Consider the following 16,770-nt stretch of genomic DNA (forward strand, 5'->3'; position numbering starts at 1 on the left):
ATCCACTTTTTGTTGTTGTTGTTGTTCTGTTTTCCCTCTAATGAAATACCTGGAATTCTCTCTTGTGTCTACTTAAAACTGTAAGGTTGGGGAACAGTCACCCTTTAAAAGGATTTTAGCAAAGATAAACAGGAACCAAGCTGATAAATAGCCTGTAGCCTATGTTTGATAATCTCTGTAGCTGAAAATCCTGGTGTACCTGCTGCCCTTCATATTCTGCCTTAGTGAGGTGCTGTCACAAAACCTTTACCATTCCTATATAAGAGCAGGAAAGCAACCAAGGTATCCTTTGTCTCTCAACCTCCACTGCTCTTCCAGCCAAATTTCAGAGCTCAATCACATACAGATGCGCTAAAGTACTAAAAAGTTGATTAAATGTCCAATACAGATACTCCTTTCCAACATCTACAGAACCCAAACATATCTACACAGGGAAAAGTGGAATTTTCAACAGGGATTGTCCTTGAGCACAAATGACTAATACTCTCCCTATGCATTCTGTGAGGACTCCATGCAGCTTCCGACTTAGATTACCACTAAGTAATTCAAATAATCCATACCTTCATGTCTGCAGCAGTGAATTTGGAGGAACTCCATGCAACATAAACAAAAATTAATCATAGAAGATCTCCTTAAAAGGTCACTGTAATTTACCGCAATCTTTGCTGATGGGATATTGACAATATAATGATATAATGGCATAGTTGCCCTTCACCAGAAATGCTCACCAGGGTATATTTGTAAACATTTTCCAGCAGGAACTATTCCTCCCCAGCCTCAGCATGGGAATGAGCAGTTTTTACTATTCTGCATCGCAAGGAGAAGACACTGTGGCTGAGGGAAGCCGAGAACTGCGCTCAGGATCACACAGAAAGGCAGTGGCCAAACTAGATTTACAGCATCAGCTGAGTCAGACTCTTCTAAAACCGCACTCCCCTCTGACCAATTAACTAGCTATGCTATAAAGTTAAAATCACTAATGTCCTTGGAAAAAAGAGGGGTTTCCCCTAATCCCTCAACTAATTTCTCTCTTTATACATATATATATATGTGAGCGTGTGTATGCACTTATATTTACAATGTGTTTTAATACAAGGGCATGACTCTCGTCTTTTTGATGGGAATGAGGGAATATGGTATATAATGCTATGCTGGAACAGCAACTTTCTGCTGGTTTCGGATAACAAGGCCGCGCTGCAGTGTGTCACCCGCGTCACGCGGCGCCAAGCACTCACATGAGGGCTGTCGGGGTGCTCTCTGGTCCTTCCTTGGCACAGAGCACGCCATGCGAGGAGGAACTTGGAACATACCTCAGCAAGGCGCGGGTACGGTGACAGGCGGGCGGACACGTGTCCTTATCACGAATTGCTACCTCCCCACCCAGAGTAAGTGCAACTTCTGGGTGTACGAACTGTGGCTTATCTGCTCCTGAACGCACTCCATCGGCAATATGTCTGTAATTGCAAAGGTACCACGAAGAAGCAGGGGACCAGGAAATCCTCCGCCAGCAGTGCCACGCTGGCTGTCTTTACCTCAGATAATACAGCAGAGCAGGGAGACAAAAGAACAAGACAAAAGAACTGTTATCTCTGCACTCAGTTGTGCCAGGAAGCCCCGGGTCACTTCCTGACCGCCCGTGTAACACCATGTCATTTTAACAGCATTACGTCAGAGAGTGATTCAGTTCGCTGTATTGATTTTGTTTTCCAACTAGGTAAATAAGATAAATGCCAGAAACAAGGAACAGTGACACACAGCCACCCCTTACACCTTCCCTTCAGCTCAGGTGCTTATTTTGGTTCTTTTTCTCATATTACATATAGAGATGAGAGCACCCGCACTCCCTAAACTACAGAAGCACAACCAGGGAGGCAGCGCATGCCTAGAGACACGTGCAGCCTCGGACGTGTTGATGCGGTTAATTATTTCCAGGCATAATTTTATTTATCAGCTAGGGTACTGTCAGCAGTAATTGGAGAGTTACGGCTCCAAAGCGTTACCACAGAGCGCTAATATATTAAAGTGCTCATGATATGCACGTATTTAGCATATGCGCTAAACAGATATAAATCAGGAGAACAAAGATGAGTTGTAATGTTTTAATTGATGCTTCTGAATCTAAGCTCAGAACTTCTGCTACATTTCAAAACAGTTTCGTTTCAATGTGCTATGAAACTCATCTTTGATAGAAAAATCTTTTCTTGACCTTCACCCTTGAAGAGGAAAGAGCTTAAGAGTGGCATAAAGACCTAGTACTCAAGCTTGGCAAGCTACCATTTTTCACTATTTTTAACCTAAAGAGGTATTCAGCCTAGGCTTGAGAACAATAACATAGCCACTCTTCGGAGAATTATCGTGGCCAAGTCCTAACCTGGTAAGGAAGTGTGGGTGAAATAATTCTACGGATTTTCCTTCCTTGTTTACAGCTGTGCTATTGTAAACCAAAGGAGCACAAAATCACCCACAGTAGTTTCAACTAGAGGTGTTATTACTGCTGGAGGTTCAGCACTCCATGTCCCTTGGGGTTGAGGACAAGGTCTCCTCAGTGACCTCTCAGTGCCAGCTCTGTAAGGATGAAATGTGACTATCAAGGCCCAAGCATCCCTGTGGGGCTTTTAATCACCTTGTTTTCTCTACAGTCATCTTCCTGGGTAGCAATGACAGACTCGGAGCTCCCGCTTGGGCCTTGGGCAGTTGCGGCTGGAGCCCCTCAACAGAATTCCTGCCTTGGGCGGTGGTGGTTGGAGCCCCTCAACAGAGCGGATCTGTTGGGCTCTCTCTGCCCAAGGCCCAGACCTGCCTTCACAGAGCCCCAGCGCCACCATGGCAGCTCAAACACCCCTTCTTCGCAGCCCGCCAACCCTTGGCGCCTCCACACAAAATGGCGGCCCCTCAGCACCTTCCCCTCCCCACATCGCACCCGCACCCCCCCCCCCCCCGCGCCCCACTTTGGTACCGTCCTCCACCCCATTCCCACCGCGTATTCTCCCCCGTCCCCCCCTCCCGCCGTGCCTCCTTGGTACGCCCCGCCCTCCGCGCGGCGGCGCCCCGCCCCCCCAGCAGGGGGCGCCGAGGGCGGCGCCCACCGGGGGCCGGGGCGAAACGGCCGCCGCGGCGGCACTTCCGGTCGGCGGCGGCGGGGAGCGGGGGAGGCAGGAGCGGGAGCGGCCGCTGCTCTGGCGGCGGCGGCAGCGGCGGCGCGGGGATGGCGGTGGACGCGCGGCGGCTGGAGGCGCTGAGCCTGCAGGAGCTCAGCGCGCTGCTGGACGACGAGGGGCGGCTGCAGGACATGGCCCGCGAGATGGAGGAGGTGAGGGGCGGCGACGCCCGCCGAGAGGCCTCCGGCCTCCTCTTCGCCTCCGCGCAGCGGGCCCGGCTCGACCCCCCGCCTCGGTACCCCCTCCCCCCCGCGGTGGCGCAGGTGTCTCTCGGCGCCCGGTGAGGCGGGACCCCCCCACACACACACGTTGTCCTGGGATGGGGGGGTCGGTGCTCAGGCCTGATCCGGAGCCCTCGGAGGGAGGGAGGCTGGAAACGGGCCCGGACGGGGAGCCCCTGAGGGGCCCTCTCGGCCTCGCCGTTAATGCGGCCCTTGTTCTGTGCCCGGGCGAGGGGCGCAGCCGGCCCCTATCCCGTATTCAAGGCGGCAAGAAAGAGATTTCTGTGTTAGCCTTCCCCCCCTCCCTTTTAAAATAAGTTTTATATTGAGAGGAAAAAAAAAAAAAAAAAAGAATTCTTTGTCAGTGCATTAGGCTTGGCAGCGTGCGTTTGGGTCTGTGCTTGTTCGAACAAAGTGGCAGCCTGTTCTCTCTCCGCTGCTCTGATTGCCGCCGGTTTCAGCCCTGCTCCGTGACCTGCTGCTGTAGTTTCACTATGAGACACCCGTAGGTTTGTGCGACCACAAGTGTCCCTAGAAGTGGAAGCGTGCACTTGGGGAGTAAAGTGAGATGAAACCACTTAAATAAGAACTTCAAAAGGAAGATAACATTAAAAAAAAAAAGCCACAGAAGTAGAGTTATTGTTATTTTTGATTTTCTTTTGAATCTACCTAATAAAAACCTCAGGGGAAAAAGTGACAATATATTCTTCAGGCGGGGAAAGAAAAAGCTTAGTTTATTAAGTCAAAGCAATATTTTTTAAATTACTTTGGATGAAAATATGTTGCTTGTTGTCCTTTTGGAGCTCTCGGATCATTCTGGATTGTCTCAGACCAGGTTGGTATAGTGGGATGAAGAATACGATGGTCAATGAAGAGTAGATATTGTCCTATTAAAGGGTAATAAGCTGTCCTAAGAAGGTTACTTGTTGCATAATGTGACATCTATATTTTGTACTTTATGGGAATAGATTTGGGAGACGTTGTCAGACATGCTGGCTTCTCCATGTGAGGTTATATTTTGGGAACTTAAATAGGTGAAGAGGCAATTACTGCTGTAATAAGGACAATGTATAAGATTGCTGTGACTGCACGGAGTTGGTGGTGAACAGCCTTATAAAACAAGACCAAATAGTTAAAGAAAATCAATAGATTATAGTGGACTTAGCTTTGAAAAAGTCTTGCAAGGTGTGTCAGTGGATGACCTGGTTCAGTGGTTTATTTTATTTCCTTTTTTGTCAGCACACACTTAGCACTGCAGGTCAAAAGCAGCTGGAAATATTTCTGGCCATAGTAGCAAAGGTTCCCTCTCATTGTGGCACCAGATTGTATTCTCCATTTGACCCTCTGGTTTTCCTCCTCAGTTGGCAGCAGAAGGCTTTGAAATTGTAAAGTAAAGTTCTCCAGGCCCGAGGGAATATTTTGTGGTGCTTGGAAAGTGTAGCTAGGTTTGAAGGTATTCAAGCTGTGTGGAAATACAGCTAGGCTACTGTCTGGTATAATCCCTTTTTTATTGTGTGCAGAGGCTTTTCCTAGAGTCTGTTTGACTAGAAACATATTTACCCTTCTTGGAGTTGGCCATGCTGAAATACTCCTTTCTCATTCTGGTTTTGCCTTCACTGAGTTGTTTACTTTGTTTTGCACAACTGGGTCCTAATTTTTGACTAGGAAGTATGAGGCAGGAAGAGGGAGAGAGGAAAACCCTGAATGTTAAGGAGAAACCATAGTTACTTCACTAGAACTTAAAGCAGCCATTTGGTTGTCTGTCAGGCCATATGTATCTAGATTGTGGGATTAGTCCAAAGTCCCTAAAATTAGCAATTTTACTGTGGGATGCTGATTAATCATGATTCCTTAGTCACTCCTCTGAGCTCACTCTTATTTTCAGCAAAATTGACTAAAGCAGATTATTCCATAATCAAAAAAAACCTTTATTTGCCTTGTTGCAAGGGAAGCCCTGCTCAGAAAACAATGTTTTGCTCACAGAGAGGAGGATTTTAGAAAACCACTTGGCTTTGTTGTTAATAGCTAAAAATAGGCAGCTTCCAGCCTTAAGGGGAATGGATTCCTGTGCTGCATCTGAACAAGATTTTCAATGTTGTTAAGTGTATAAATACATATATGTGTGTGTGGATACTGCATGTCTACTGCACTATAATATAGTGTCCCTCATGCTGTAACTCCAGGTATGTGAAAATGTGGCATCGGAGAGCTAAGCTGCTTTCTCTGTCTGTAAGGTTGTTTTTGAAGCCTCTAGGCTTTCAGAGCTTGAACAACGAACATCTTGTCCGTTAGAAAGAGGAAGGAAGCCAATTGTCTGGTACTACTAGTCTTTCAAAATTGAGGAGTTATTTTGATAATCCCTTGAGGTTTTTCTCTTTAGTACATGCACATATTCATCCTCGTGAAATAAAAGTACACTCTTTATAATATAAAGTCATGATAATTCAAAATGGCAAAGAATGAGAAGATTCGTGACCTGCCACTGATAGTAGATCTATGGGTTTGTCTTATGAGAGTGAGTTTTCTCTTGGTCTGTGTATTGTAACATCACTTTAGCAACAGTGAAGCATTGTGCTATTGACTCTGAAGTTCTACTGCCAACAATTATTTGCTCTTCGATACCTTAATTGCATGAAATCAAGATGTCAAAAATGTGCTGCTTTCTCATTGCAGGATTTTAAAGCGCTCTGGTAAGCACAGCAGGGCTTTTCAAGTGTAGTTCTCCTCTCAAAAACAGTTTGACAGCAATGGGCAGTGCAGAAAGTCCAAGTCTGAACTATGTGAATGCATGCCCAGATTTCTTGGATTCCTATCTTGTCCTAAAACCACATCGTGTAAGTGGTTATGTTCTTCTCTGCCAAACATGAAATTTAGTCACAAAGTTAGGAATTAGACTTGGTGACAACTATAGAATTTTCTTTTTCAATTAAGAGTCGAATGAATAACATGCCTGTATCTAATGGGCATACATTGCTTTTCTGCGTGGCACTTTCCTCTAATGTCAACACTTAGGAATTGCAATTTACCTTTTAACCTTTATTTTGTAATTCTTAAAAGTGGTACTTATGTAATCAGAAGACCTAAATTTATACCCTTGCAGTAAGACTGCGTATTTTATTCCAAATTTACAAGTATGTAATGTAAGTGAAAGAGATAATGTGAGAATGATGGAGTCCAGGGGAAGGGTAGAGAAGCCTAAAGCTGCAGTGTAGATTATGCTATATATAAAGCAATTAAAATAGTGCAATTTAGAACTCTTTTTTTTTTTTAATTTATTTATAGCTACTTAAGGGATCTTTTCATGAAAACACTGATAGGCTTCTTGCTGTAGCGCTTGCCAAAGCAAGCTTGTAATTATAGCAGCATTTGATGGACTTTGCGGATAGCTGGGATTTGTGGTGTTCAGACTGTATCTTGGGAGGCATCTCATCTGGAATTGTTCTTTTGGGAACAGGCGCTTTTAGATAACAGGAGCAGCGCTTCTCAATCATCTTGCACAAGTCCCTCTTGCTGGATATCTGCTGTAAACTATTATTTTGGAATACACAATAAAGATAAAAACTGTTAAGCCGTCACTAGCTTCTTTTTTAGCTTATCCAGGATTTTTCTGCCTTTCACTCCTAGAAATGGGGTGAAACAAAACTGCAGTTCATAAAAGTAGTAGGATCTAAATTCCCTGAAGCAGTTGCTGCTGTCTGTGCATTTCTTGAAACTACTTATTTAATCTCTCCTTCGTAAACTCTTCATACTTCTTTTAACAAGATCAACTTTTTAAACATCTTAAACTTTGAAGTGCTGCATAAACTATGATTTTTTTGTCTTTATTAAGCTGTATGTGACTGTTCAGTATTGTTGCCCTGTTTGTCACATTTATAATTCATAGAGAATCCTTAGCAGTTTTAAAAAAAATAAAAAATAAAAATTATATTCTCTGTAATATCACCCTCACTTGTGTGTCTCGTGATTTTGACTGGTACTTTTCATCTGTTCTTAGATAGAAGTTTCCTGCCTGTGAAAGTACTCATGACCTCTGTAGTTTCAATAGCAATTCTGCTAAAGAGCAGTGTGCTGTTTGCTATTTCTGATGGTAACTTTTTTCCCCACTGTGTTGCCATCAATCAGGTGGGCCTCTGATGCTAGCAGTTCCCCACCAATACACATTTTTGTCACATAGCACATATGACAAAAAAATAACGTGTATTGGATGTACTCCTTGTTTTTTTTTTTTTTTTTTGCCTTGAGCTCGTGACGGGCTGTGCATGGGTGCTGAAAGGATATATTATGCTGCATTGGTATTTTTAATAACCAGTCATGCTGTACTGTATCTTTGACCCTTGGATGATTTTGTAATTGCTTTATTTTTTATCTTAAGAGAGTCAGCGGTTTTAAAAGTTTCTTTCTTTTAGGGCCTTTTAGGTAAACTTAACTGTGTTGGCTTTATGGTTCCTTGACTTCTAAATGCAGCGGAACAATTCATAGAATCATAGAATCGTTAAGGTTGGAAGAGGCTGTTACTGTGACTCCACCTGGGTGCCAGAGATTACTCTGCTTTGTGGAATTGTGATTGTTCAAGCAGGACTGCTTTGGGATTATTACTTGCTCTTTTTTGATACAAAATAAAATTTACTGATTCCACAAAGTTCAACTTTTTAATGACGTGAAACAACTATGTTTTCTCCAGTTTCATTTTTGCTTTTTCTTGAAACCTGTCTTTCTTTAGTTTATATTGTGTTTGAGCAATGGATTCTTATGCCTTCCCTATGAATTTCTCATCTGTTCATCTGCCCATTTTTTAAAGAATTTGAGAGTAACTTTTGCTTTGATCAGTAAATGTCTTTTTTTTTTTTTCTCTAATTCTGCAGAAAGATATGTCCATGAAATCTTTGTGGAATTTAGACACTGGTTTCCTCCTTTGCCTTCATAGTCTTGCGGAGGGACATGATGGTACTTGAGTCAGGAGAATTCAATCTTGTGCCCAGAACTGAACAGTGGAGATGCTACCACGGTCACTTCCCCAAAACATGTTTTTCTGTTTGTCTAATTGTTTTAGACAATTTTCTGTTTTGCAAATCAACTGACTAATTTGCAAGTTAGTGCTGGAAGATGGGGAAAAAAATATGGGTTTTAGCCTTCCTTGTGCTGCAGGAATATTTCCTGTTCACTGAAGCAATGACGTATTGCCTGGAATATGGGAAGTCCTGTTGACCAAACTAAAGATGTTAAAGGGTGAAGCCCAGTGCAACGATTAAAGCCCTGTTTGGTGTCAAAGGCTGTTATTTGGGAAGCCGTTTCACACTCTCCTCTCACTTCTGGAAGCCTTTTCTGTCATTCTGTCTCTTTCCCGAAGTTCTTCAGTCTCTTCCTTATTACATATATCAGAGTTAAACATTCCTTTTTGGTTTTGCACTCATGAAATTTTTATAGATTTGCGTATCCTTCATTCCACAAGCTTTTGCCTCTCTAGAGAAAAGGTAGATACATGTTCTTCATCCTGAAGAAAGATCAAAGTCCACTCATAAAACTAGTCTTCCCAGACTGACTGGGCAACTACTTTCAAATGAGGATATCAACCCTACAAGCACTGAAAATATAATCACCAGATAAAATCGCAAGTTGCTCAGAGAAAGTAGTTTTCTCATAAAATGGAGCCGGAGGAGAGGCATCACAAACTATTATTTGGAAAATGTTTAGCTGATGCACCTAGTCTTGTGCTCAGACTGCCTGTGATCATGGCCCTTTTTTAGGGGACCTTCAATGGCTTGTGGAGTTTTCCTGCTTTCCGTTTTGTGAAGGGTGACTCCGCTATATCCAAGCACAAGTGCAAAAGGAAGAAAATACTGTACTATTCATGTATGCACTGAACTCTGTGAAACTGCACTCAAGTAAAACCTGTTCTATCTAAACAGTTGTCATGGGCAAGGGCAGAGCAGGCTAGTGGTAAAGGTCACAAAAAGTATATAAAGTCTTTCATTGAGTTTTAAGGCAATTTAATACACTAAGTCTGTCACACCATGGGAACATCATCCTGTGTGTTGATTCAGGCTAAAAATCTGAGATCAGATCCTTTGTGTCTTTCTCCTTTTGATGCTAGAATCTTTCAGTGGCTCTAGCGTGACATCCAGGGCAGCTTTCTTCAAATGCTCGGCTTTGCCAAGTTCATGGCTTTAAGAGATGGTGTGTATGTATGAGCATATTTGCCTGCAGTGGTTCTGTGAGACTTGTCATTTGTTCTTTAATAACATTGTCTTCAGGCTAAGCAGAAGGATTACATTGGAAAACAGGCTTTTGGCATTAACCCAGGAATGATTTAACATAATTCCGGAAGAATATTCTGGAGAAGGATCCACAATGAGGTGCTCCCTGATTTTATTTATTTATTTTGCATTTTTGTAAAGTGAAAGAGGATACATTTTGCAGTCTGATTGCCTCTCATTGCACGGATTCAAAGATTTTGAGGAACTAGTTTTGCTGTATGTGTCAGTATTCATGGTATGGCGGTAATGGTTAGGACAGTGCATGAGGTAGGGGCGAAGCAGCAGCTAGGTTAAATAATGGGAGAAATCTTATACAGAACATGTTGAAGTAACAGGCCATGAATATCAAACTGTGAGCTTGCAAAGCTGTGATTTAGCCAGCTGGGCAGATCTTAAGTAAATTAGTGACAGGGATTAGAAGAAAATCAGGTGACACAAATGTCACTCCTCTGGCATGTAGCAGAAATGTTTAAATGAGCATCTGGTGACTGATTTCCCCAGGGAAGCTACTACCATCCTGACAAGGTGAAAGAGGCTCCATGGGACAGTTTCTCTGAGCAGGACCTTGGTTTCTGCTTACATCTCATAAAAGCTTTTGGTTTTGCAGAATCATTTGCTGTTCTCTTCTACTTCTGGTCAAAGGAGAAGAGGTTCTGATGGATCCTTTCCTGCAACACAAACTCTTCAAAAATTCAAAATAAAAATAGCTATAACTTCTAGCTTTGGCAAGGGAAAAATAGTAGTTTGAGCTCTGATGAGTGTGGAAAAAATAGGGCTTTCCCCTGTCCCAAAGTGGTTAATTCATGGGTGTTCTTATCTCAAATGAGAGTTCTGTGTTCTCATATTTTCCTGTAGGTCTAATACAGTAGTACTGGTGTTTCCAGCAAACCTGTTTTGGTCTATTTAGCAGTTCTGATGTTCTTGTATTGTCTGCATGAGGATTAATCTTGCTCAATATTATCAGTGTCATTTCACACACCTCTCTTTTGCAGGCCCAAAATGTTCAGCACAGCAAGGACATGACTCTTGCCAGCAACCGCAGTCTGGCAGAAGGGAATCTTTTGTACCAGCCAAGGCTGGAGTCTTTGAAAGCAAATTTGACTCAAAAATATCAAGAGCTGCAAGTCATTTTTGAAGCATACCAGATAAAGAAAACAAAACTAGGTAACATCTTCCATTGATAGTTCTTACTTGCTGTTTTCTGAACAAATATAAGTGTGTATTTGTTTATATAAATGCAGACACTTTGTTTTCTGTTTCTTGTACTTAGCTATGTGAATTTGGGGTACAAAATGAAATGTCATTCTTGAGTAGTTCTGAAGTAGATCAGGCTTCTACTGACATCTAAAGTACATTAGTACCATAAACCTTAAATTGTTTATATTACTCATGTGTGTACCTAGTTATTGCTGGCTTCCTGTTCTGTCAGTGGTCAAACTTGTCTAATGTAACAAGCAAAATCTAGTTTGAATTTTCAATCATTAGTCATAAGTCAAATATAATCTCACATCTTAACTGGTTCATTTCATACCAAGTTGTGAAATATTGTGTTTTATACTGCATGTGCTGAAATACTTTGGTTTTCACTATTGTAATGTATAATTGTAATTATATTTCAGCTTTAGCACTGGGACAATATTGCTGAAATTTTTAAAAGACAGATTTTTCTCATCGTAAATCACTCTGTCTAGAATATGCTGACTATATGTATGTGCCTTGGAAGACTTTTATTATGCTTGCTGAAGCTGTGTAGCTTCAGCTGGCAAGTTGTTTACAGCTGTTATTTACTGTTGTTTTCATGTGGTTGCAGACAGCCAGTCCAGCAATGCTTCACTGGAGACACTGCTAGCCCTCCTTCAGACTGAGGGGGCTAAGATTGAGGAAGACACAGAGGTAATGACTGAATGCTTCAGTTCTGCAATTTATACCCTCACCAGGGACTGGGCACACAGTGTACACAGCTGCAATATCCTGTGCAGCACGTCATAGGGATATTATATGGTCTGGTCTTTCATTTGAACTTCAAACAACAGTCACTTGATTTCAATGAGGTTTTTTTACATTTTTTATTTTTTTTTTCTCAGATACTCTTAACATCTTCGAAGGCTTTTTTTTCTTTTTTCTTTTTTTTTTTTTTAAAGGCTATTTAAGCAGAGAAGAGGAAGCTAAACCTTCTTAGTTCTTTTGCATTGCCTTCAAATTAATCAGGGTAACCTTTCTAATGGTGTTTGCTTGGTATATTAATTTATTAAAAATGTCAGTCACATAACGAAGACCCGTATGCATGTGCTGCTTATAACTGCCTTTGCTGCAGTTGCAGTGGAATATTCCACACCGATTTCAGCCTCGCTTTCTGGGTGCTTGTGGTGGCTCCTCACTGTGATAGTGGCCCTTGAAGGGTGACTTGCCTTCAGAATAACAGACATACTTAGTTTTGTTTGCTGATTCACTTGTAGAACTCTTTCTATAACTACATAGCTTGTTAGCATCAGGAAAAACAGTCTGCTTGTCTGCCCCAAGTTTGACATTACAAAAAGATATTTTCAGGACAAGTTGAATTTTGTTATTGTATGTGTGGTCACTTCTCTTGATTATTAAAATAGCATTTACCCAAAGCTTTGCTTTGCTGCAAGTGAGGGTGAGTATTACACCTGGCTTAGCAATAATCTGCCTTTCTGTACTGAGGCTTGCAGGGCTCTAACTGTTTCTGTTGACATTATAAGTAGCACTGAACTGTAATTCAGCTTAGCTGGTGATCAGGAAAGCTGTTCAACTTGCATTCCTGTCTGTGATGACTGGGGAAATGTCCAAAGCTAGATTCAGATATTCTTGCTGCTTTTATGTCAGCAAAAATTTAAGCAGAAAATGGTATTTAAGCCCTAATGCTTCTGAAAAATCACTAATTCAAAATTCTGCTTGGAATTCTTAATATGTCGTTGTCCTCCATATCCAAGCTGGAAAATCACAAGCAAAATTATGCTGTTTTAGGATATAAGCCACTTAGATTCCTGTGGAGTATGTTGTTTTCTAAGAGATTGTTTGATATTTGACAGAACATGGCAGAGAAGTTTCTCGATGGAGAAATACCGCTGGATTCCTTCATTGATGAGTACCAGAGCAAGCGTAAACTGGCTCACCTGCGGCGCGTAAAGATTGAGAAGCTCCAAGAGATGGTGCTGAAGGGACAGAGGCTTCCACAAGCGCTGCCGCAGGCTCAGCCAAGAGCACCTGAGACAACACCAGCACCTCAAGCCTCCTACACTTCGGATGCAAACAGCCCTCCTTCAGTGATGCCCCGACGAATACCACCCCCTCCACCTTCCTCGGTCGCTGCAGGACGTTTTCCTACTCCTTTTACTGTAGCCATGAGTTCAGGACCAGCTGTTTCTTATCCAGGTGCTCCCTATCCTCCTCTCCCACCTCGACTAGGAGTGCAGCCTGCCGGTCCAGTGCCGCAGCCGGGATATCCATCTCAGTTTGTACCACAGTATCCTCCAGCTCTTCCCCAAAGACCACCTCGCCTTCCACCACATCCTGGCTTTATCCTCCAGTGAATATTTTGGTGCGCCTAACTTGTGTATTGGTGCTCAGATTTCCTTTTTCTCCCCCTGTCAGAGACTTAAAAAGTAGGCATTGGAAAGCCTCTGTTTTTTGCACAATGGAATACAAAATCCGAGCTGTGGCACGGAGGTTTGAAATTGCATTCAGTAAATGTGATCATTTTTGTTTTCAAATATCAGTGATAATGCTTTCTTGTTTTGTTTCCCAGAAGATGATAGGGGCTAAATGTTGTAAATCCAACAGATTGTGAAACAATGTACAGTGGATTTACTCTACATTATAAATATCTCCTTGAATTCTTTAGTGATGGTAAAATAGCATCGTCTTTGATGTATTCCCATCACAGCTGGATGTATGTGTGGCAAACTGGGAGGTATTTGTCTCTCTCAAGAATTCTCTATGGGTGCTGGTATTTGGATGGCAACAGCCCTATCTAGATACTGGACGCAGAGGTGGCAGTGGAACTCCTCGGTGTCCTGTGCAGGGTGCCCGGGCAGCTGCTTTGGTGACAAGGTGCACAGCCTTTCCCAAGCCCACTGAGCAGATGCTGTGGTAGGATTTTTAAACAGTAGAAGTTGCAAGAGTTTTATTCCTGCATTTCAGTTGTTACCTTCGATTTTTCGTAAGAAAAAAAAAAAAAGTACTCATTCTTCCGTTTCATAAATAGTTTGATAGCTCAAAAGTCCTGGTTTCTTAAAATTAAACTAAACTGTAGTGACAGTTTAGAGCTTTACAGACATTTTAACTAGGCATTTTTCCTTGCCTATTAGAATATTTCTTACGATTTTTTTTCTTTTCCACACCTTTGATATAGAAGTTTTGTTTGTTTTAACAAAGGTGCTTAGTGCTTAATATCACATGATTCCAAAAATCTAGGCAGGGTATTTTCTTATTCAAATACAGGGTTTTCATATCATTAATTGCCCACTTGAAGCTCCACAGTTTTATTATTCAAACTCCATCTCTTGTTTGGAAGAAGAAATTTTATTTTTCTCATTTAATTTATGTTTGCAATGTTTGGCACACTTATCTATCTGGAATTAACAAATCTCTGCAAGCAGTAAAAGCAGTTTTTTGAACTCCATGGTGCTATTTGCATCTTAATCCATTTTTGATTTTTTTTTTTATCCCACTGGAGAGGAGGAGACTTTTTATAGTTCAGATTTCATTATCAGTGTAACTCTTGAAGCCTAAGGTGCAGAAACATGCTGCTTGCTCAGAATATGCCCATAAATTCATTATCATATTTTCACATCCACACCAAACTTTTGTCTTTCAACTAATTGCTACTAATTTAAGGAACACACATCTATAATCTGTCTTATTTTCTGCATTGCTTCAAAACACTCTTATCGTTGTCCTGGAATGCACTGCATTGTTTGGAAGTCCATACTGCAAACAGCCTCAGTCAGAACAGAAGATGAGATTTTTATTTTTCTTTTTTTTCCTTTCTCTACGTAAAATCCTTGATTGTCCCTTAATCATTTCCTCTGGAGCGTGGTGATGCTAGCAAATAGTAATCTAAAATGTATCTCAACCCTATTTTCAGAATAGGAAGCTTCCTGTTATTTGGCTTGTTTTGCCTTTCGAAGGCAAAGGGCAGAAGGTTGGTCAGCGTTCCTGGCATCCCAAACAATTCCCCACTGCAGGTCTGGAAAGTTTCTATGGATGGAGGGGTTGTGAAACAATGTTCATTGGATTTGTTTGCAAAGTGTATTTTTTTCTGTAATCTAGTGATGGTAGAGGATGTGTGTTTTAAAATAGTGTAATATCTTTCCTTGGTATTATTTTGTCATTGAGGCTTAGTATAAGCATGGTTAATTATTAATTGTTTCAAAATAACTTTGCTGTGTTCTTAGTGCTGGTATTTGGATGGCAATTGTTGTATTTGAATGCTAAACATAAATCTGCTGTAAAGATTTGTCTTAGAAATAAAAGTGGGTGAGGCTGCAAGGGTGATGATTAAGTTCCTAAGTCTGTACTTGGGGCCTCCTACACGCAAACTCAAACACTCAAATTTGTTTTGCTAATGTTTAATAAAAGCAACCAGGTCTGTTTTACACTTAATCACATGCCAACTATCCTTCTGAGGATTGAAAAGCCTCAGAAGTGATGGAGGTGACAGATAAGTGTACTGTGAATTTGCACTGCATTTTATGTATCTAACTCTATTGGTATTCGTAGTCCAAAAATATTTTTACTACTTGTTAAATTTTCTGTCTTTTGGTAACTTTTGTGATAACATGACCATTCAGGGATACTTTATCTAAAAACAAACTCTTGTGCAAGCTACATCCAGACAAAGCTAATGCAATTTTTCTGTCTGAGAACAAAACAATGCATTTTTGCATATGCATGTGGCTGATGTGCCTTAGGATCACTACTTGTGATTGTACTATTAAGATATTAGCGTTTTTATCATTTGAATGGCCATTTCTTAACTCTAAGGGCTCTTTGAGAGCACATTCTCTTACAAAACTGTTGCCCTTATCCTTTAGAATAAACAGAGGCAGTATCTGCTATTTGGAAGCTTATAGTTGCCTTCACCGATTGATGAGTTGAACAGAGCTAATATAACTAATGTGACATTTCAGTTATAGCAGTCTCATAACTGAAATCCAGCTGCTCATGGGACATGTTTTGCCATTAAACGTGTGTGTGCGCACAAACTGCTACGTAAATATATACTTGACTGTTGGCAATGTCTAAGAGTAAAGGAGCTAAAGGACTGTGAAAAGCTGTTTAAATCCTTTCAGAAGCAAATGCTATAAGACACTAATCTGAATGAGTGGGGCAAGGGATGTGTCACTTTTAGATGCATTTCCCCTGACAGCTCCTCCTGTTTTGTTACAGCTAATAAATTCTGCTAAGACTAAGATGTTTAGAATTGTACTAATTTTGCACTGTTTATAAGATAGTGAGATTAAAATGCCATAGGCAAGCTGAATCTTGAGAAGTGCTTGCCAAAATATATATTATGTTGTCTTAAGGATTTTTAATTTCTACTGCAAATAGCACGTACTTCCCCGAAGCAATTGGAGTGGAGAATTAAACACGATGAGAACACCAAGTTCAAACTAGGATGTGTAACGTGGCTTTAGAGTAGTGTCGAAAAAGCCCTCTCTGGATGACATTACTTTTGCCAGTCTCTGTATGCAGTTTTGTAAGTTATGACTAATTCAGTTGTACGTGGTTAGGTTTTTCTTGAATGATACCCAGCGTTGGATGATTCTGGCTCTCAGAGGAGTCTCATTGCGCCTCGGTGTTCGTCCCCAGCGCAGCTGGGCCGCAGAGGACACGTTGGTACCCGAAGGGGCTGCTTTGAGGACCGCGGGCAGCAGAGCCCTGCTGCGTTCAGTGCCCCGCACCCTCCTTTGGGCTTCTCTGCCCTCCCGAACTGGAATAATGACTGAAGCGCGGAGCTCAGGTCGGGAATTCCTCTAGGGAATACAGAAGCACGCGTCGAGCGCGGAGTTCAACGGGAGCGGAGTCACCTGGGCACCTGTGTCAGCCTGGACAGTGGAACGAACAGAGAGCGGTTTTATAAACCTAGCAAGTTGTGAAATGTACAGTGGA

The 16,770-nt window shown here is 41.7% G+C and overlaps 1 protein-coding gene across 1 annotated transcript; it reads left to right on the plus strand.

Annotated features, from left to right (window-relative positions):
• The first annotated feature begins 3,112 nt into the window (after nt 1–3,112).
• Nucleotides 3,113–13,596, plus strand: VPS37B (VPS37B subunit of ESCRT-I). Its single transcript, XM_088532535.1, has 4 exons — nt 3,113–3,310; nt 10,626–10,797; nt 11,444–11,526; nt 12,687–13,596. Exons 1-4 carry the CDS (start codon nt 3,206–3,208, stop codon nt 13,185–13,187), a joined length of 861 nt encoding a protein of 286 aa, XP_088388661.1. The 5' UTR covers nt 3,113–3,205; the 3' UTR covers nt 13,188–13,596.
• Nucleotides 13,597–16,770: the final 3,174 nt, after the last annotated feature.

The sequence above is a fragment of the Tinamus guttatus genome, unplaced genomic scaffold (assembly GCF_059628265.1).
Source record: "Tinamus guttatus ecotype Peru unplaced genomic scaffold, ASM5962826v1 Tinamus_guttatus_pri_ptg000459l, whole genome shotgun sequence".
NCBI classification, from domain to species: Eukaryota; Metazoa; Chordata; class Aves; order Tinamiformes; family Tinamidae; genus Tinamus; species Tinamus guttatus.

Coding starts and splice junctions, on each gene's coding strand:
- VPS37B (XM_088532535.1), top strand. CDS start 3,206: ATGGCGGTGGACGCGCGGCGGCTGGAGGCGCTGAGCCTGCAGGAGCTC. Junction 10,798..11,443: donor GATAAAGAAAACAAAACTAG/GTAACATCTTCC, acceptor ATGTGGTTGCAG/ACAGCCAGTCCAGCAATGCT. Junction 11,527..12,686: donor AGATTGAGGAAGACACAGAG/GTAATGACTGAA, acceptor GATATTTGACAG/AACATGGCAGAGAAGTTTCT.